Source organism: Crotalus tigris, unplaced genomic scaffold (assembly GCF_016545835.1).
Source record: "Crotalus tigris isolate CLP2741 ecotype Arizona unplaced genomic scaffold, ASM1654583v1 scf7180000018612.917631, whole genome shotgun sequence".
In the NCBI taxonomy this organism is placed as follows: domain Eukaryota; kingdom Metazoa; phylum Chordata; class Lepidosauria; order Squamata; family Viperidae; genus Crotalus; species Crotalus tigris.
In genome coordinates this window covers 284075-306373 of record NW_024097107.1, presented here as the reverse complement: position 1 = coordinate 306373, position 22299 = coordinate 284075, and the positions used below count along the sequence as shown (strand labels likewise).

Genomic DNA, 22299 nt, shown 5'->3' with positions numbered 1-22299 from the left:
CCTCTGACTTTCCTGCACTGACACTGCAGTAGATTCCTACTGTAATTTTCAGAATGTGAGAAAGATACACAGATATGGGATCCTTCGGTTACAAATAAATAATGCAGCATCTGCTGCCACAGCACAACTGCAACTGTCTCTAGAGAGTTGGACCCAACCGGCACTGATGACCATTTACTCATTTGACAAATTATATAAGTTTTAAGGGAAGGCTTTCCCTGTAAGATTGGTTTTTCTTTTCATCGCTACAGACTTCCACAAGGTCTGGAAGTAACTATAAACATGACTATCTCACTTTTCAAGTCAAGCTAGCAATTTGACATGGTGACAATAGGAAGGACCAGGATAAAAATAAAGCTTGCATCGCTTGGAGAGCTCTAGCTGTCAAGCTTTATGTGTTTAGGGAGATGGCGGAGAAGGATGGTTAAAAACATCTCATCTTAGGACGGAGGCGTGGAAATTGTAAGAGCAAATGTAGAATGAGAAGTTCCATCAAAGATGAGAGGGAATGAGAGAGACTGAAAAGTATTGTTATTTCAGTTGAAATGCCACAGAAAGAAAGTGAGATTAGCAGAATTTTGAGAGGAATCCCAATTCCACAGATGGCTGGGGGGGGGGGCAGAAATCATACAAATTTGCAAGGATAGATTCTTCTGTTTAATCCATGATTTACCATCATTACAGCATCAATACTGAGCAAGGCTTCCTGAAAATGGTCCAGAAAACTCAAAGTATGACCTGGTCCAAAGTTTTGAGTCCTGTTTCCAGGGAGAAGATAAAGGGTGGGGAACCGCTCTCCTTCCAGATATGGATTAACAATACATCTCTGCATACCTCACTATACAGGTAGTCCTCGACCTGCAGCTGAACACTTAACGACTGTTCAGATTTACAACAGCCTGTAAAGAACCACTAGCCATTGTAAATGGCTGCCCTTCAGTCACATGACTGCACTTCGGGTGCTTGGCAACCAGTCACTTTTATGACCAATCATGGCATTCTGTGGTCACATGACCGTGATTCACAATTTTTTTTTTACTAGTTTCTGGCCAAAAAGACCCACTTGAATGGATTCATACTTATGACTGTTGGATTCACTTAAGAAGGTGCAGTATTGACTTAATAATTACCACAGAACTGACCATAAAATAACTTCCAGTCGTGTGGTGCCTTGACTTATGACCATAATGACATACGACCTGATCATGGTCATAAAGTCAAGTACTACCTGTATTTACTGATCCCTTTAGGACAGGGGTCTTCAAACTTGGCCCTTTTATAACTTGTGGACTTCAATTCCCAGAATTCCTCAGCCAGTGTGCCTGGCTGAGGAATTTTGGGAGTTGAAGTCCACAAGTCATAAAAGGGCCAAGTTTGAAGATCCCTGCTTTAGGAGCTGCAATTAAGCAACTCATGGAATTGTCACATTTTTCATCTCTCAGTTAGAGAGGCAATTCTTCTCACCCTTCCCAAACTAGGTACAGTATGTTTTTTTTTCTCTCTTAAGTGTATTTATTTTACAGGCAGTATTTTCACCTCAATCCAGACAGAAACCAAAACAAACTGTAAGTCTACAAGCCTGTTTAGTTTTGCTGTGGTTATATTTTCTAGTATTTTGTACCACAGATAGACTTTTCCATTAGTTTGATGTATTTTAATGATCAATATTTTTTTTTTTAAGGAAAACTTCGCAAGCTACTTGTGGATATATTTCTAGAAACACAACTTCGCAAGCTACTTGTGGATATATTTCTAGAAACACAATAAATTGCCACCCTCATTTATGAAAAGCATATCTGTACATTTGATGTATATCACTGAGTAACAGATATAGGAGATATTATGAAGAGGATAATTTCCTTCATGACACTGCCTTATATATCCTATCAGTTTATGTAGCCACCCATCTGGCATTTGCAATTCTGGGTGGAAAACACCTGATTAAAACTAACAAAACAAGATTAAGAACATATAACAATGACAATAAATAATATAATAGCACAGGAACTCATACCACAAAGCCCAAACATATCGATAAAAAAAATATAACGATGGCCTCATGCTATCTACAGGCCTCACATCTGGGGAAACATAGAGGTTTTCAAGGATTCATGAAATGCCAGCAGAGTTGGGGCGAAAAATATCTTGGGGGGGGGGATATGTTGTTTCAAAGGACAAGTGTCACAAAAGAGAAGATCCACTTCCTAGGTCCTAGCAGGTCACACTGGTTCATAGATGGGACCTGAAAAGTGTCCACCGTGCTGGATCTAACAGGTCAGACTGAAACAATGAATCAAGGACGGTCTTGCAAATAACATAGGCCCAGGTAATTAAGGGCTTTATCGGTGGTAATCAGCACTCCAAGTTACACCTGGAAGGCTGCTGGCAGCCAATGCAGCTCATGGAGCAGCGATGTAGCACGGGCATAACAAGGTTTGCCTGTAAGAACCCAAGCCACCCACATTCTGGACCAACTGCAGCTTCCACGTAGTCTTCAAAGGCAGCTCCAGGTAACCCACATTGCAGCAACCCATGTGGAAGGTGACCAAAGCAGGAGGGACCGAGAGCAAGCCCCCCCTCCCGATCTAGGAAAGGGTACAAGTGGCATGTAAGGTGAATCTATGCAAAAGCCCTCCTGGCCATAACTGCCACCTGTTTCTCATACAGGAGTTATAAGATAAGGAGGATGCTCCAATTGCTGACCAGTCTTGTTTGGAGCAGTGAGAGAAGGAAAATCTTTAGATGTAAACATTCAGCTGAACACTGCTGAGCCAGTTGCTGAGATCCACCAAGGACCTTAAGTGGGCTCACTTGGAAATTTAACAAATCATTCTTGTTCGCCCGATCTACTGTTGGCATAGTAAATAACTGAAAAGAATGTGGAAATTCTACATTCAGACTAAGCTTCCCAGCTAAGAAGCTCCTAGAGAACCCCCAAAATAAATTGTTCTCGGATTCAGAGAGAACAAGAAAGGTGTTAACAAAATAAATGGATAAGGCTTTACAAAACTGTCTGGAAAATTAACAAGCAAAGGATAAAGGACAAACTCACAAATTTTATTTATTTATTAAACTTATATGCCACCCATGTTGCTATCTAGAGCAACACAGAATGTAGACTAATCCAGCACTAATCTAGACAGTTCCTTCCGATACTTTCGCAGCCAAAGAATCCTGGATCAAATGACTGCAAGGTAGAATTCACCGCAAACCTCAACCCAAGGAACAGCCCTACAGTTTGTTTCTGCAAGAAAGGGAATTTCATAAAGACCTCCTCTTCTCCTTCTTACCTGATATTCACTCCAGTCGATGTTCAAAGGCTTGGTAAGAGAGATTGGGATACTTAAGGGAGCATCTACATAATCCTGCAAATAAACGGGAATATTCATTCTCTCAATAACCAGATGGTGTGACAAAGCTAGGTTTAGAAAATATTAGAAACAGGAGAGTATAATTTGCTTTTGTATTACTCCTGTAATACAAAATTATATACCAGTCAGGGAAATCCAACTCTTTCAGTCAAGATCTATGCATATTTTGCGGCAAAGGTATTGCCACAAAACCTCCTCCCAAGTCCACTGGAATCTTAGTTCTGCCTTAGATAGATAGATAACCTTTATTGTCATTTTTTTTACTGTGGGCACAACGGCACACATTAAAAATGAAATTTAGTTACTGGCTCTTCAACTGCACACATATATAACACACATTTAAACATATTATATACAACATATGTATAGACCAGTGGTGACGAACCTATGGCACGCGTGCCAGAGGCAGCACTTGGAGCCCTCTCTGTGGGCACACACACCCCGTCGCCCCAGCCCCGCCTTCTCCCATGGCCCCCTTCTCACCAGCAACCCCCCTGGAGAAGAATCACCCCTGGGCATGGCCCACACGAAGCAGCACAGCCAAGGACATGATAGCTGGGCAGCAAGGACAAGACTCCGCCCTTGTGCCCCATCGCACGCAGATGCTGCTGTGGGGCACGGATGGAGGGCGTGGCCACCATGGTGCTGCTGGGCTGCCTGGGTGATCTGTGGCAGGCCATGGAGGTGGTGGGTGGTCCAGCGGGCACAGCGGAGCGGGAACAGGGGTGGGGGGGGGTTTTTGGGCACTTGGTCTCTAAAAGGTTCGCCATCACTGGTATGGACCTAAACCCTTACACATAAGTAACATATAAATATAGCATAGCAGAATGATAATTGTCTTGCCATGTTTCTCAGTGGCTCAGTTATCTTCCATTCTCTCCAGGGATTCTTCTTGGCACTGATTGTCCTGGTCTCCTAAACAAGGGATGGCCATCCAACAATATCTTGCATGTCTGTGGTTTTGACAGAAATAATGCTTTGCCTGTGCTATGTTCCTTACTTGCAAGCAATGATATTGCCCACTTTTCTCCTTCATAGGCAAGGAGGAGAAATCCTATTGGTGGTTATATGGTTTTCAAAAGAATTTCTCAGTGGGACAGGCCTGATAGTGATGATGATGATGGAGGAGGAGGAGGAGAAGAAAGAAGAAGCAGGGAAAGGCTGAAAATCTCTAGTTTTCTGCTGGCAGCAAATACAGGAGTGGGGTGAGCAGCAACCTGATAAGACACTGCTTACAACAAATGAGGCTAAACAGAGTTGCATTTTGTATGTTTTGGTTAGGCTAAAGATTGTATGGAAGGGGTGATGATGCAAAATTGGTGATGCCGCATTAGAGATTTCAGGGTTATTTCATGCTTGGGAGGGATGAGGTGTAAACACCTCAAGTCTGTCCATCCGGTTCTTATTACATATTCCAAAATCGTGAGAATGGATGTTACTTTCAGCAGTTGTATCAACAACAGCCAACATCTCGGAAGAGACGTCCAGAAAGCTACACGTGGCCCATAAGTGCAGCTGAAAGCCTTCTAGAGGCCTCTTGGGTTCACGCAGGGCTAACCTTATTACATTAGACAGAGCAACTGGGTCAATTCAGGTGACAAATGCAGTTTTTCTATCCACCTAAGCTAGCATCTACATGTTGCTGGCCCGGCCCTGGTTCCTTGGTTGGTTGTTTTCTTCCAACAAGGCAGGATGTTGGATTACAAGCTGAGACAAGCCTCTCCAAAGTGTTCTTACAGAGTCCTAATTTAGAAATATCCCATTCAAGCAGCATTCGAGTGAGTCGGTTTTGCTGCCTGGTCCATACCTGCTTCCAGTTAAATACCAGTCCTTCTGCTGTGTAATCCCGTTCTTTGTACTCCTTGAAAAATTCGCAGCCTGTGCAGGAAGAAAAAAGGGGATGGAGAGAAAGAAAAATGGAAGGAACATGAAAACTCCTTGCAAGCAGAGTGATGTGGTTCCGGCTAATGAAACATTCCAAAGAACTTCCAGGCATTTATTTTCCTAAAAGTCTTTTATTGTTACAAAATGTTGGCACAGGCACAACAAAGGGATGCTAGGATTTAAGTTCTCTTCCTCTGAGCAGTTAAATTATCAGCGTGTTCCCTCCCTAAATTAGCCATCATATCTCACACTACCCAATTAGTGTGAAGGTCAAATGTTTTCTTCCTCTTTCTTTCCCGGGCTTTACCCCCAACGCCCCTTCTGCTCTTTATTAACCCCATATTGTCAAAAGCAAGAATATACAATATTTGCAGCGTTGACACAGAGGTAAAGATGCTGCTCCTAAGGTAGACATGTCAAACACAAGGCCCGGGAGCCGGATGCGGCCTGTGAAGTGGTTTAATGTGGTCCGTGAAGCCATCCTGGAAACAGTGAGGGAACGGCCCCCGCTGCCTTGGCCCTGGCCTAGGCCGGCCGGGAGCCAATGTATAATTTTGTGGTGGCCATCTGTGCTGAAATGCATTCAGTCTTAGCTCCAAAAGGCCGTCTAGAAACAGCAAGGAACTAGCCTCACTGGGTGCATGCTGGGGAGGTGTCACCCTTTATGAGGAATGAAGAAATGGACCATGCCTTGGCCCTTGCCCCGGTCCCACTCCCTTCTGCCAGAGACCCTCAGATCTGTCCCACTCCTGCCCAGGCCCCCCCAGGCACCCTTGACGTGAACGATGTAGAGCTGGCCATGCCCACCCAGTAGGCCACACCCACTCCATCCACGCCCACCCAATAGGCCGCACCCACCCTGGCCACACCCACCCAGGGCAACCACAATGCTGATGCAGCCCTCAATGAAATTGAGTTCGACACCCCTGTCCTAAGGCAAGGCTTTTCAACCAGTGGTACGGGTACCACCTGTGGTACATTGGCACCTGGCAGGTGGTACACGACCATCCTAGAAAAGTGATAGCGGGGGAGGGGAATGAGCTGAACCGGTGGCAGCACTGCACAAGCCTGAACGAGAGATGGCTGGAGCTGCAGAGCTGTCAGGGCTCAGTGGAAGCGCCAGGATCAGCGCCAGGCTCCAGCTGGAACGCGGCGCTGATCCTGGAGCTTCTCCTGAGCCCAGAAGAAGCGCCGATCAGCGGGAATGTTGCAGCATCTTCAGGGTCTTGTGATTTACATTCAGATGCTTGGCAACTGATTCATATTTATGATGGTCACAGTGTCCCAAAACCTGCTGCAACCACCCAGCATACGGGGGGGGAGGAAATAAAAACCAAACACCCCCCACCCCACCCCCACTGCCAATCCTCAACAGAAATGTCACAATGAAAACCTCAGACAGGAGGAAGAGCGCCGCCGGGTGGGCAGGAAGGTGTCTTGCTGGGAGGGCACTTTTTCAGTGCTATTGTAACTTCGAACAGTCACTAAGCGAACTGTTGTTAGTCTTGGACTACCTGTACTTTATCACTTTTTTCCTTTTCCTTTTGGGGGGGGGTCATCAAGTTTTTGACACCTTGCTAGGCTACTGGTGGTACTCGGATATTGCCATATTCTAAAAAGTGGTACAATGGGTGAAAAGGTTGAAAAGCCCTGGCCTAAGGAATCCCAGAATAAACAGTGTTAGAGCCACAGCTCGACCCTCATTAGGTATTAGAGCAGAGCTTTTCAAACTTGGCAACTTTAAGACGTCTGGACTGCAACTCCCAAAATTCCTCTGTGGAATTCTAGGAGTTGGAATCTACATAACTTAAAGCTGCCAAGTTTGAAAGACATTGTGCTAGAACCACCATTGGCCCGACCTGCACGATAGCACCTCTTTGCAGCAAGACAGGCAAGCAAGCCGTGATGAACAATTCTCAGCTGGAATCAAACATAGCTGGTAAGCAAGAGCCTGAGTTAGCCAAAAGCTTCAGGAGCTTATTTTGCCTCCATGGCTTATTTCAGAGATCAACCTGCCGTTCTCCAGCTATTAATGTCTCTTGAAATTAGTACTCTGGAATTCTTTTTTTTTTTATTATTATTAAAGAGTTTTATAAATTTTACAGAAAATAAAAGACAATACAAAAACAAAAAACAACATATACAAATAAAAAACAAACATTACCCAACAAAACCCCCCTTCCCCCACCCCTACCCAAACCCCCCCTTCCCCCCCCAGGGCCTCCCAGAGCAGAATATAGGCTTAATTAAAAAAAAGTTAAAAAAATTTATATTTATAAAAAAAAGAATATAAAATAGAAAATATATATATATATAAAGTTAAAAATTATGAAAAAACTATATAGTATTTTTTATATCAAATTTAAATTGTATGAATTTTATCCATTTATCCCAAACAGCAAGAAATTTCTCTTGCGTTTGTCCCTTTAAGAAAGCCGAAATCTTTGCCATTTCCGCCAAATGAGACACTTTAAGAAACCATTCCTGCAATGTAGGCAAAGATTCCTTCTTCCAATATTGTCCTACTAACAGCCTCGCAGCTGTAATCAAATTTAACATCAATATAACCTCCTTTGTATCACAATCAATAACTATACCTAACAAAAATAATTGTGGAGTAAATTTTACCCTCCTTTTAAAAATTCTCTGGATATTCCACCATATCTTAATCCAGAATGCTTTTATCTCTCTGCACGACCACCAAATATGATAATAAGTAGCGTCCATACAACCACATCTCCAACATTTAGGTTGTAAGTCAGGGTACATAAAAGACATTTTTTGTGGATCAAGGTGCCATCTATAAAACATTTTATAAAAATTCTCCCTTAAGTTCTGTGCTTGTGTAAATTTGACATTTCTCACCCAAATAGTTTCCCAGGTGTCCAATGGAACTGGCTCACCAAAATTCTGCGCCCATCTAATCATACAATCTTTAATTAGTTCCGTTTCTGAATCCAATTCAACTAAAACCCCATAAATCCTCTTAATGTGGGTTTGTCTTTGATCCTTCACTTGCTTAATAAGATTTTCATCTTCTCTGAGAAAACCCACCTTACAGTCCATCTTCCATCTATCTAATAATTGCCTATATTGGAACCAAGAATAAATAATATTTTCTTGTGCTAACTCTTCCCGTGATTTTAACTGCCAGTTTTGTCCATCCCATTTAAGTAACTGTCTATAAGACACCATATCCATTTTAACCCCTCTTTTTATTCCTTCTATTGCATGCCAAGGTATAGCCCATAATGGTACTTTGAAATCACTTTTATAATATTTTCTCCAAACCCTAAGTAAAGAAATTCTTAAGATATGAGATTTAAAAGCCCAATCCATTTTTTTATTAAATATTAAATAGGCATGCCACCCAAAAAGTAAATTCCATCCCTCTAAGTGAAGTATATCAGAATTTGTCAAATTTACCCAGTCACTAACTAATGTTAAAACCACCGCATCATAATATAATTTCAAATTCGGCACCTTGAGTCCTCCCCTCTCACGGAAATCTTGCATAATTTTAAACTTAACCCTTGGCTTTTTCCCTGCCCAAATAAATTTATTAAGGCCTTTCTGCCACTCAGTTAAATTGATCTCATTCTTCAAAATCGGTATCATTTGGAACAAAAAGAGAAACTTGGGTAGAATATTCATTTTTATCACTGCAATTCTTCCCATGAGGGATAATTGCAACTTTTCCCAATTCTTCAAGTCTCTCTGTACCCTAACCCACAACCTTTCATAATTATTTTTAAATAATTTTGCATTAGAAACAGATAGCATCACCCCCAAATATTTTACCTTATTAACAATTTCAAAACCCGTCAAATTAACCAAAGTCTGCTTCTCCCGACTAGTCATATTTTTAGGTAAAATTTTAGTCTTATTAACATTAATCTTAAAACCCGAAACCAAACCATAATTATGAATCAACTGTAATAATTTTACTACAGAATAAGTACTCTGGAATTCTGATGTAGCGCTGATTGCCTAGAGAGAGACATTCTGGGGAAATCCCCAACAAACATGATGTTTGCTTAAGGACTATTGTAAAATCAGGTCTGGTCACATGGGTGCCTCAACTTATGACCATCATGACTTACAATGGAAATTCTAGACCAGCGTTGGCGAACCTTTTAGAGACCGAGTGCCCAAACTGCAACCCAAAACCCACTTATGCATCGTCGGGTGCCGGGTGGGTGTGGCCCATTGGGTGGGCGTGGCTGCAGTGGTAATGGCAGGCTGGGTGGGACTAAAAAAATTCAATCAATCAATTCCAACTTTGCAAGATCTTTTTTTTTTTCCCGTGAGAAGTTGAAATTGACTGATTGATTGAACCTTATTTTTTTGGTACACAGCGGCGGAGGCCTAAAGCGAAAAGGTTTTATAAAACCCAGCTGAAGGCCTAGGACTGGAGCGACAGCGCACATGCCCACAGAGAGGGCTCTGAGTGCTGCCTCTGGCACCCGTGCCATAAGTTCGCTGCCACTGTTCTAGACCATGTTATGAACGTAAGTCAAGGACTACCTGTAATGCTTCTGAACAGAGAGGCATAAGCACGAGGAAGGGGGTCTTGGCTTTCTCCCACAATGCCAAGCAAGTTTTATGTTACATTATAACATAAAGTAGAGCTATAAAGTCAGATATGACAATGGATAGGTAGACCTAGGCAGAAACTGGTTTGGATTATATAAAATGCAAAAGTTTACAGAATTGTTCCATTCTGATTGTCCCTCATACATGCAAAGATTTAGGTCAGACATGTCAAACACAAGGCCCGGGAGGCCGGATGCGGCCCGCAAAGTGGTCTCATGTGGCCCACGAAGTCATCCTGGAAATAGTGAGGGAACGGCCCCTGCTGCCTTGGCCCTGGCCCAGGCCGGCCGGGAGCCAATGTACAATTTTGTGGTGGCCATCTATCCTGAAATGCATTCAGTCTTAGCTGCACAAGGCCGTCTAGAAACAGCAAGGAACCAGCCCCTGCCGTGTCGTCCCTGCCCCCTGGGTGCATGCGAGGGAGGTGTCACCCTTTGTGAGGAATGAAGAAATGGACCATGCCTTGGCACTTGCCCTGGTCCCACCCCCTTCTGCCAAAGACCCTCAGATCTGTCCCACTCCTGCCCAGGCCCCCACAGGCATCCTTGACGCGAACGATGTAGAGCTGGCCATGCCCACCCAATAGGCCACATCCACTCCATCCAAGCCCACCCAGTAGGCTGCCCCCCCGCCCTCTGAGGGCAACCGCAATGCTGATGCAGCCCTCAATGAAATTGAGTTTGACACCCCTGATTTAGGTAGTGCCTAAATTGCTTCAAACGGGGGAAAATATTGTCATTGTTTTTTTTTAAAAAAACCTCCAACCTAGTTACTTGGTAATTTCAAAACCATGCTCTGGAAGGGAACTTCATGTAACTTTAATTGGAATAGTCCCTCTGTGGGCTCTGGTCCATTAAAAGACAACGAGTGTTTATGTGCTCATTATTCCCACGTGACACCTCCCAAGGAACATCTCGTAACGCGTAAGGACTTTCCAGGTCAGTATTTCTTAGCCAGAATTTCCTGGCAATGCTTAGTTCCTTGGACTGTGATTCACTGCAGTGAGATAAGCTTTGGAAACAGCCAAGAGGAAAGGGGAAACCCATGTTTGGCATAGCGCTAAGAAGCCAAGCTAAATCCTCCAGTTGTATATTATCCTTGCCCGCTACACCCATTTTCAACCTCATTAATGGCTAATGAGATGTTGAACAGGCTTCCAAAAGCGATGGGGCAGAAAAGGCAAATCACACCCCACATCTTAAATAAATGTGTATAGTGGGGTGCCCCAGGGCTCTGTTCTGGGCCCAGTGCTCTTCAGTATCTTCATCAACGATTTGGATGAGGGGATAGATGGGGAACTCATCAAATTTGCAGATGACACCAAGCTGGCAGGAATAGCCAACACTCCAGAAGACAGGCTTAGGATACAGGAGGACCTGGACAGACTAGAACACTGGGCGCTATCTAACAAAATGAAATTTAATGGTGAAAAAAGTAAAAAAGCCTGAGCAGGAGGTTGGACTAGATGACCTCCAAGGTCCCTTCCAACTTTTACTACTACTACTACTACCAGTACTACTATTACTACTACTACTATTATTATTATTATAAAAAATATCGGTCTGCACAATGATCATCTCATCTTTGATGGAGGAATCTTTAATTTGGGGGAGCTGCTTTCAGAAATAAACAAAAAGAGCTCTTCAGCCAAGTGAAAAGTTGCAACTAGCGTTCTCGATGAACCGTGGGTAAGTTGCAGTTAAGATGTTAGATTAAGTTGCACGAAAGCTGGCTGGGTGACTTTGGGCCGGTCACTCTAATCTCAGTCCAGTTAACCTCACAGGGTTGTTGTGGGGGAAATAGAAGGAAGAAGAAAGAGTATGTTTGCTGCCTTGTGTTAAATAATAAAGGTGGGACTAAGAAAAAAAACTAAAAAAAAAAGAAGAGACCCTGGAATATAGTTTCACACGAAGATTAAAAACTATACAGGTAGTCCTCGATTTACATCAGTTCACTTCGTGACCGTTCAAAGTTACAATGACACTGAAAAATGTGACTTATGACCATTTTTTTTTAATTGAAAATTTTTAAGTTTTACAAAAAGAAATTCCCTTCCCCAAACCCTCCCAACCCTCCCCTACCCTCCTCCGACCTTCCCAGAGCTGAATACAGGCTTAATTAATAAAAAAATTTTTTTAAAAAAATCTTAAAACACATACTTATGACCATTTTTCACAGTTACGACCTTTGCAACATTCCCATGATCGTGTGATCAAAATTCAAATGCTTGGCCGCTGATTCATATTTATGACAGCTGCTGTGTCCCAAGGTCATGTGATCGGAGAAGCAAAGTCAATGGGGGAAGCCAGATTCACTTAACAACCTGGCTTATCAACTGCAGTGACTCACTTAACAACTGTGGCAAGAAAGGTTGTAAAATGGGGCAAAACTCATTAACAAATGTCTCACTTAACAGCAGAAATCTGGGGTTCAATTATGGTCATAAATCAAAGACTACGTGTACAGTACTTAGCATCTTATAGTCTTTCGCCTCTAGTCCCCGGAACATCTCCTATTCCCAATTAATCCAGCAGGTACCAAAGTCAATTATTTTGCTACTGCCCAAGTTTATAATATATTGCTCCCACTTACCTGGATAGGGGACGGAAAGGAGAGTGAAGTCAGCATAGCGCTGTGCTTTATCCACTTTCTCAGAAGAGGTCACACTGAAAGAGAGAAGGAAATGGACTCTGTGGGGGTGAAATTCTTTGCAATATTTAGCAAAAGCAGGTTAACTTTATGGAGCCACTTCACTACACCTAGAAATTCTGGGTCTTTTTATTTTTATTTAACATTTGCAGAGCTGAACTACATTTTCTGGCTCTCGACAATTAAGGCTATAAAACCACGTCGCTCACTGTCAACCCTCTAAACCAGTGGTGGCGAACCGATGGCATGCCAGAAGGGGCACTCAGAGCCCTCTTTGTGGGCACGCACGCTGTCACCCCAGCCCGCCTCCCCCCTCACCAGCAGCCCTCCGGAGAAGAGTCGTCCACAGGTGTGGCCCATGCGGAGCAGCGCAGCCAAAGACATGGCAACTGGGCGAAGACTCCACCCTCGCGCCCTGTCACACACAGGTGATGCTGCGGGGTGCAGGCGGAGGGCGTGGCTGCCATGGCGCTGCTGGGCCACTTGGGCCATCTGCTGCTGTGGGCCGTGGAGGCAGTGGGTGGCTCTGCGGGGGCGGTTTTTGGGCACTCAGTCTGTAAAAGGTTCACTGCTCTAAACCAGTGGTTCTCAACCTTTTTAATGCCGCGACCCCCAACCGGTCGTAAGTCGAGGACTACTCAACCGGTTGTAAGTCGAGGACTACTCAACTGGTGCAGCATGGTTTGCAGAATGGGACTTTTGGCGGGCTCAGCAGGGCAGAGACAGCCTGGACAATTCCTATTGGCTTTTGAAAGCCAATAGAATTAGACTCTATTCAAGAGAGTCTATTCTATTGGCTTTCAAAAGCCAATAGAATAAAAGGGAGTAGCACAGCTAAGGAAAAGGGGGAAAAAATGGCGGACTGCGTTGTTTGGCGACCCTCGTGAAATGGTCGTTCGACCCCAAATGGGGTCCCGACCCACAGGTTGAGAACCACTGCTCTAAACAAACGTGGCATTTATTTCTGTGAGATGTGGATAACAACAACAATAACAACAAGATATCATCATCTAGGAACCTTAGGTTTTATTTCTTTCCCATCGCTCTCTACGCACTTCAAAGTAGAAATCAGGATGACTTCCTGCCTTTTACCTTCACAAATTAGCTGAGCAACAGCGCTTTGCCCACAATCATCAAATGAGGACAATTTGTGGCAGAATAAGAATTTAACAGAATGACAGAATTGGAGGCGACCTTGGAGGTCTTCTAGTCCAGCCCTCTCTCAAGCAGGAAACCCTATTGCCATTTCAGACAAATGGACGTCCAACCTCTTTGAATCTAATTATCACTGAGGCCGAAGTCCAGCTCTAAGTTGTGGCTGCTCCAACACTGGAGGTTTTTAAGGAGAGATTGGACAATCCTTTGTCTGTAACGGTACAGGTTTTCCTGCTTGAGCAGGGGGTTAGACTAGAAGACCTCCCAGGTCCCTTCCAGCTCTGTTATGCTGTTAGCATTTTTCAGCTGGAATGTGGCTCAAAATTTCCCCTGCAGTACATGGTGCCCAGGTGCTTACTTCAATCCAAACTTCACTTTTTTGTTCTCCACCATCAGGTCACAGATGTATGCAACTGACAGATACCGCAAGAGCTTGATGTCGTGACCTCGGACTTTGTCGAAGAGTTGCGAGTCTGCATTTCTGCAATGAAGGAAAAATGAGGCTTAGCATTCCATTATGGGAAATCAAATGATTTTAGGAAGCCTTACGTGCCAGACCAGCCAGAATGCTTTATGGGGGCTAAGATCCTGAAAGTCCCATTCATTTCAAGATGGTTTTTCCAACGGAGGTGCCCCTAGAGATGGCATCCAGCTTACGACTAAAACATTAGAAATCCTCTATGTAAATGGGTCAAAATAAGGTGTGAAGAAGTAGGGAGAAAGACATGTTAATAAACACAATAAATCTGGACAGTGTGATTGGTTTGGATACAACAGCTCCCCAATTCACCTCTCAAACTGGAGGATTATTGCCCTGGTAATTGGGAAGTCCAAAAAGATCCTTAATCCCTTAAAAAAAAAATCACCCTCTCCAGAATCGGATTGGAATGAAAATCAAGCTAGAGAAAATATTAAGTGTTAATTAAGTGATGTGAATGACCTAGCCATGATGGCTGGAGAATTTGGGAAAGTCCACAAGTCTTGAAGTTACCAAAGTAGGACACCCCTGGTCTACAGAGAAGAATTTTAAGTGCTTAATCTACATTTATGATCTAACACTATAATACTTTATTGTGCAAAATACTTTCTTCTTGGCTGAGAAATTTTATTTTTTTTGTGAGATTTCAGTGCAATTTCAAATTTATCATTTTTTTAAAAAAAATCTGCCATAAGATACTTTGAGTATCTTCAAGAACATCTTTGAAGTTAAAATAAAACAGAATTTAAAAAAAATCTGCTATAAACTACTTTGAGCATCTTCAAGAACACCTTTTGAAGTTAAAATAAAATAGACATTAAATAAAATTCACAGCAATGCTGTAAGACTTTCATCCTATGGCCCACACGAGTCTTGGCTCTACTTTATTTCTCCTGATGGTCCCTAACTTTATTTATTTATCACCTTTTCTTTTTCAACTGTTCTTCACCCTCACAGAGGGAGACTCAATAAAATACTTATATAACCAGTTATATAACTTATGTAACAGGACAGTAGCTATTGCTTCAACTACCAACTTCTGAAGTTCCAGGGATGTTTTTAATTGTTTTGCACTGGCACAACAAAGGTTCAAGAAATATAACAATTATCCCCCTGCAATTCCAGGTTAGTGAAAGAAACTTTTTGACGATTTAATGTTGGAGAGAGAGAGAGAGAGAGAGAGAGAGAGAGAGAGAGAGAGAGGTGGAGGGCAGGCTGAGGAAATAAGTCATGCAACTCATCACAGCACAGAAAACAAACAGACCTTAAAGCAGAGTCCTCTTCTGACAAGTCTTCCGTATCTGCCCAGGCATCGTCTGAACCCCCTATAAATAGCCATTAAAAAAGGAAGAGAAAAGCAAGTTAGCAGTTGCATCATTTCTTGCGATGAATTATAGCAACTGTGGTTTGGGACTGAGAAAGCTGTTTTTATGATCTAGTACTTCTCCCAGGCAGTTTCAGAGTTCCCATGAGTTCAGCAAATTAAACAGTCCAAACGGGCTTGCTGTTGTGAATGAGTCAAGTGACATCATCAGGGCTCTCCCAAAGGACAGCGTTTTTCAACCTTAGCCATTTTAATAAGCTTAGACTTCAACTCCCAGAATTCCCCAGCCATAATTGCTGGCAACAGAATTCTAGGAGTTGAAGTGCCGACCTCTTAAAGTTGTTGAACAGGAATCGCCAATCCTGGCAACTCTAAAGTATGGTTGGCTGAGGAATTCTGGGAGTTGAAGTCAACAAAGATGCCATGTTTAGAGACCCCTGCCACAAAGGATTCTTCCTGGGCCACCCCACAAAGCCAATGAAATAAACTTGGTTGGGTTTTGTTTTTGATGCAAAAGATCAACACGTTTCGCCTAGTGGCTAAATCTGGCCACGAGAGTCTCTTTGTGCATCATAGGAGCTTGGTTTTCATCTTGAAATAACCCAGTGTTTCTCAACCTTGACCATTTTAAGGCATGTGGACTTCAACTCCCAGAATTCCACAGCCAGCATTGAAGTCCACATGCCTTAAAATTGTCAAGGTTGAGAAACACTGAACTATACTAATCAGAGCCCTCCATTCGAAATGAAGCTGTCACTTCACAATGATTTAAATACTTGCGCTGTCTGTCTTGCATTGCGAAATTGTCATGAATTAGGGGGGGAAATGTCTTAAAATGGGCTCAAATGATGCGTGCTTGAGTAAGGTGACACAAACTGTTGGGAAGAAAATGAGACCCGTTTTTAAAAGGTATTCCGGGTCTTTCTCCCTCAGTGTCCTTTCTAACCAGAGCTGGGATGACTGCACAAATGGGAGGAGGCCCTGTTCATTTTGGAACAGCCGCTTTCCTTTTAATTGCACCTCCTCTCTGGCGGCTTGCTTGAGTGCCGGTAGCTGAGCTATTAAGCACTTCATCAAATCTCAGCCTTGTACCTGCCAGAGTCAGAAGGCAAGCGGTGGTAGGAAGATTTCTGAAAGCTTGGGGCTGCTGTCATGTGTGAGAGAAAGAATGGCTGAGGATTTTCCAAGGAAATCCTGGGGATTGAGGAGAGTCCTTAATAACATACAGGGTCAGGGGTAGTAAATAAGCCAGGCCTCTGATAATTGCTTAGCAAGCATCTGGGAATTCAGAAATGGATAGGGAGTGGAGGAGAAAGAAAGGCAGACAAATGTGGACCTTCAAAGGGAGGTTGTGGCAAGTTCAGATCCCTTGAGCATCAAAAGCTGATTAGTATAGTTCAGTGTTTCTCAACCTTGACCATTTTAAGGCATGTGGACTTCAACTCCCAGAATTCCACAGCCAGCATTGCTGGCTGTGGAATTCTGGGAGTTGAAGTCCACATGCCTTAAAATGGTCAAGGTTGAGAAACACTGAAATAACCAGTGGCTATTTACATATAAATCTTGCACCCATTAACCTATGATTTGTTTTAACTTAATGCATGCACACTATTAAACCACATTTTACAAGCCACAGGGCCTGGATTTATACATAACCCTAACTCAAACCTAGCAACCCTATTATTATTACTTGCTCCTCCATGCTTAAAAGAGCAAACCCTACTAATTTCCACAGATGTTCCATTTCTCTTCAAATCGCATTATCAACAGCAAAACTACATGTCCCACAAGCCTCCTTTCCCTTACCTGAGAAAATGTAATTGTATCCTGTTCGCCCATAAAGTTCTCCCCACCCTGCCAATGTGGCTGATCGGCATATATGCTGGGGAGACAGACAAAGACCAAGAACAGTACAAAGATATAGCAATGGACTCTATTCTCTTTCAGGTTTATCGTACTAACCCAAATCAAAATGGTTTTGCTCTAGAGCAGGGGTAGGCAACTTTGGCTCTTTTATGACTCGTGGACTTCAACTTCTAGAGTTCCTGAGCCAGCATAGTTGAAGTCCACGAGTCATAAAAGAGCAATGGTTGCCTACCCCTGCTCTAGAGCCTTCTAGTTAGACACCGGTAGTTGCACAGCTTACGACACAGGTTTCATTCCTTATTACAATAATCCCAGTGCCGAGATCCTACAATTCCTTCCCATTCTCCTACACTCTTGGCAGTCCTCTTTTAATGCTTATCAACTCATTATCTTTAATGAAGATGATCTAATTGAAGAAACAGCAAGAACATTGGGAAAAAGTAGTATTAAAGGTCTTAATTCTACAAGAAACTACACTAAAACGAACTACATTCAAACAAGGCTCTTGCACTTAAGGATTTTAAACAACTCTAGAGCAGGGCTTTTCAACCAGTGGTACGGGTACCACCTGTGGTACATTGGCACCTGGCAGGTGGTACGCAACCATCCTAGAAAAGTGGTAGTGGGGGAGGGGAATGAGCTGAACTGGTGGCAGCACCGCACAAGCCTGAGCGAGAGACGACTGGAGATGCAGGGCTGTCAGGGCTCAGCGGAAGCACCAGGATCAGTGCCGCTTTCCAGGTGATCGGTGCTTCTTCGGGGCTATCAGTGGAAGCACCAAGATCAGCGCCAGGCTCCAGCTGGAGCTCGGCACTGATCCTGGTGCTTCTGCTGAGCCCAGAAGAAGCGCCGATCAGCTGGAAAGTTGCAGCATCTCCAGGGTCTTGTGATTTATATTCAGATGCTTGGCAACTGATTCATATTTATGACGATCAGTGTCCCAGAGTCATGTGAAGTGACCAAAACCTCCTGCAACCACCCAGGAGATGGGGGGGGGGAATAAAAACCAAACACCCCCCAAGCCACCCCCGCTGCCAATCCTCAACAGAAATGCTCACCACAATGGAACCTCAGACAGGAGGAAGAGCACTGCCAGGTGGGCAGGCAGGTGTCTTGCTTGGCTGTGGCTTGGGGGGCACTTTTTTCAGTGCCATTGTAACTTCGAACAGTCACCAAGTGAACTGTTGTAAGTCGAGGACTACCTGTACTTTATCATTTTTATCCTTTTTTGGGGGGTCATCAAGTTTTTGACACCTTGCTAGGCGACTGGGGGTACTCGGATGTTGCCATATCCTAAAAGTGTTACAATGGGTGAAAAGGTTGAAAAGCCCTGCTCTAGAACAATGATAAAAAAGATTCTCCAGACGTGAGAAGTTAACGGGAAAAGGAGTTCAAGCTGAGTGGAAGTTTCTAAAGAAAGAGATATAGGTCAGGGGTCTTCAAACTTGGCCCTTTCATGACTTGTGAATCACTTCTGAATATTCTGATCTTCTGGATTTAAAAAATATTTCGGGCTATTTTGCCTAGGTAGTAGTTCCTGCATATTTCCATTAAGATCATCTTCCTTACTCTATAATAGGGGTCTTCAAATTTGGCCCTTTTATGACTTGTGGACTTCAACTCCCAGAATTCCTCAGCCAGTGTGCATGCCTGGCCGAGGAATTCTGGGAGTTGAAGTCCACAAGTCATAAAAGGGCCAAGTTTGAAGACCCCTGATATAGGTAATCCTCAACTTATGATCAGTCGCTTAAGGATTGTTCACATTTACGACAGCCGCATAAATGGTACTTTACTGCCTATAAAAGCACCCCTTGGCCATTTAATATATTTTATTTATTTTTTTAACATAAATCACCATTAATATTTGGTAAGCAGCGTGTTGTCTCGGTTTATATTTACAACCTTGGCCATTTTAAATTGTCACATTGCACTGCTCCCTCGTGGTCACGGGACCGCTTGTGGGTGCCTCGACTTACAACCATAACAGCTTATAACCATATTTCTGATCCCAATAGCGTACGTAAGTCGAGGACTACCTTCACTATAAGTCAGTGGTTCTCAACCTGTGGGTCGGGACCCCATTTGGGGTCGAACGACCATTTCATGGGGGTCGCCAAACAAGGCTGTCCGCCATTTTTCCCCCCTTTTCTTTGGCCATGCCCCTGGCACCCGGTGATGTATAAGTGGTTGGGGGTCACCACAACATGGGGAACTGTATTATGGGGTCGCGGCATTAGAAAGGTTGAGAACCACTGCTATAAGTGCACAAGTAAGTACACAATTCTAGCAAGACACAAAATGGAACACCACAGGGGAGAAAAAAACCTCCAGTGTGGCTACATAAAAAGCTTATTTAAAATCTGAGAACAGAAAAGGAGATACATGCAGGAGAAATGGGAAAAAGGCCAGGTCACAAAGGGAGAGTATAGAGCAGAAGCCCAGAAACTGCAGAGAGAGTGCCAGCAAGGTCCAAGCTCAGAATGAGCTGAGGTTAATTAAGGAAATTATAAATAAATATTAAAGGCTGCTTGACAAACATCCAAAGAAAAGAGAGAAAAAAAAGAGAGAGAGAGAGAATCGGCTATTCAGTAAAGGCAGCAAATGTTAACAGGTAAGGAAAAAGTCTGAGCCATCTGATGTAGGTCTTCTCAAAAAAAACAAAACATCCTGACCCATCCATCCCCAATAAAACCCCGCCAAGTGTTCCACCATAAAACTGTGACAAGCTGCAGGTGAGAGAAGGCCCCATTTCCTCTGCTGCCTCTCTGACAGCAGCTTCAGATGGTGAGAAGAAGAAGCAGGAGACTCACACACAGAAGATCCTGGCTAATTTTCAGGCCTCCTAGTGTTTAGTCTAGCAAAGGCTACCATGATCCATTTCCCCAAGGACAGAAGCAATCTATGAAAGGTGTAAGCAGGGGTCCCCAACCCCTGGGGCCGTGGACCGATACCGGGCCGTGGCATGCCAGCAACCAGTCCACACAAACAAGCAAAGCCCCAGGATGCAGGCAACACACAAAACCACGCCCCCTCCGGTCGGCGGAAAAACCTCTCTCCACGTAACCGGTCCCTGGTGCCCAAAAGGTTGGGGACCTCTGGTGTACAGGATACGCACAGCTTTACCTTTCCCTTGTAGAGGATAACGGGGCAGACAAACCGGCCTCTACATCGGGCCATTTTACTGCGGTGGATCAGGTCTTGCAGCTTGCCAATCTGGACGGTGCTTTCAAACCTGTGGGTAGCAAAGCAATTCATAATTATTTGTACAGGCATCCTTTCGATTGGGGGAGGGGGGGAGCATCATCTGGAGGCAGGCCAATTCCTACCCGGGCATCTGGCATCAGCCTTCAATAGCTTGGCTGCTTCGGTTTGTCCCTTTTGAGGCCAGTAGTTTGAGAGAAGGGAAAGAAGGATGAGCTTTGCGAAACAAATCTCCTGCTTTTGCAAACTTTGTGGCCATAAGGAGGCACCCCATATGAAGCGAAGGCTGCGTTACATAAGCTTAGCACATTCTGGTCTCAAAAGGGAAAGACGATGTTTTAAAGTCTGGTTTCACATGAATATTTTTCATTTTTCCCCCCACTTTAAATCCATTCAGGATTAGCTTTATTTTTATTTTCTTTTTAAACTGAAAATGTATGTATACATTCTTCTGGAAACACAGGCTTTCTTTTAACAGGCCTATTTTTGGAACGGCAAACCACATTACAAAAATCAGAGATTTTTTGGAGTTTTGGCAATACGAGTATGTTGCTTTTACACTTCCACAAAAGGGCAGGATAAAAGTAGAAAATGACATAAATAATTCTGCTCAGCAGGTTCAACAGAGGAAGCTGAATGTTCACAGCTGAGCAGGACAAGGCATCAGGGCTCCCAAATCCACCACTTTTAAACTATATACCATGCTGGCTTTTAAATCACAATTTTTTCCCCCCTACACCAGGGGTGTCAAACTGCTGGCCCGCAGGCCGGATGCATCATAGCGAAATCGTGCCCACCCCATTGCTGGCAATGGCAAAAAAAGTTGCGATACGTGGCGACATGTCACGTGACGTTGCGAAGTTGACACCCCTGCCCTACACAAAGGACTGGGCACCCCAAAGGCTGAATTTGAAGAAAACATTTGTATCTGCACCGTGGAAGTTTAATTAAGGAAACATGATGTAGGAATGAGTTATCTGGTGTCAGTTCCCTTTCCACGTTTCAGAAATAACCCTGAAAACGTGTTTCAAATGCCAAGACAAAAGAATATATAGACATTGGTGCCCGTGAAAAATGCTCTGCTGTCGTGACCTCTGAAAGGTTAGCTATGGTTTCAGAACTATTCTTGAAAAGAAATCTTTGTAATGATATTTATCTGCAGAAGACCTTCTGCCCATACAGTAAGGGAAATGCAACTCAACTCTTTCCAGCTGGTGATTAGGAAATTAGCAGTTGTTCTTCTCTTCTATAGTAAAATAAAAAAGCACAACATCACATGAGTCTATCACTGCCACAGAGTGGTACAGTATACACTGATCAGCTTTTAAATGATTACCCTTTGCATGTTTAAGAGGGTGCATGCCTAACTAGGAAAACTGGAAATTCTCCTCAAAATTATTGCTCAGAAACTAAAATTTCCCTTTTCCTCTGTCTCTTTTTTGTAGCCTCCAGATCAGATCCTAAAGTATTTTCAATTCTCCCAAGCACATACCTGGGTGGGGAACTTGATCCAGGGTATTTACCTTCATTGGAATTTTGAATTCAACCCTTTGTCTTTGAAATTGGCTTGCATGACTGGCTGAAATGAACGTTTTCTTCTACTGACTACTACACAGAAGCAGAAATCTGTGCAACTATTAGAAAAGACCGAAGAACTAATTGATTGCCCAGGGCTCATAATAAGAATGTATTCATTCATTTATTCTTAGTCAAGGGAAATAAATATTTTTATATTTTATTCAATTTATTGAAACAATTTATATGGCCACTCATTT

General features: G+C 43.4%; 1 protein-coding gene across 4 annotated transcripts in view; it reads right to left on the bottom strand.

Moving 5' to 3' along the window:
• Positions 1-22299, bottom strand: part of MTMR14 (myotubularin related protein 14) — a 109788-nt gene that overhangs the window by 75159 nt on the left and 12330 nt on the right. For all 4 annotated transcript variants that reach the window (XM_039355157.1, XM_039355155.1, XM_039355158.1 and 1 more), the window contains exons 3-9: positions 20447-20555; positions 17264-17339; positions 15398-15458; positions 14014-14136; positions 12444-12517; positions 5179-5249; positions 3291-3365 (exon numbers count right to left, since the gene is read on the bottom strand). In XM_039355157.1, the coding sequence (XP_039211091.1) occupies positions 3291-3365; positions 5179-5249; positions 12444-12517; positions 14014-14136; positions 15398-15458; positions 17264-17339; positions 20447-20555 (589 nt within the window). The remainder of the gene's footprint in view (positions 1-3290; positions 3366-5178; positions 5250-12443; positions 12518-14013; positions 14137-15397; positions 15459-17263; positions 17340-20446; positions 20556-22299) is intronic.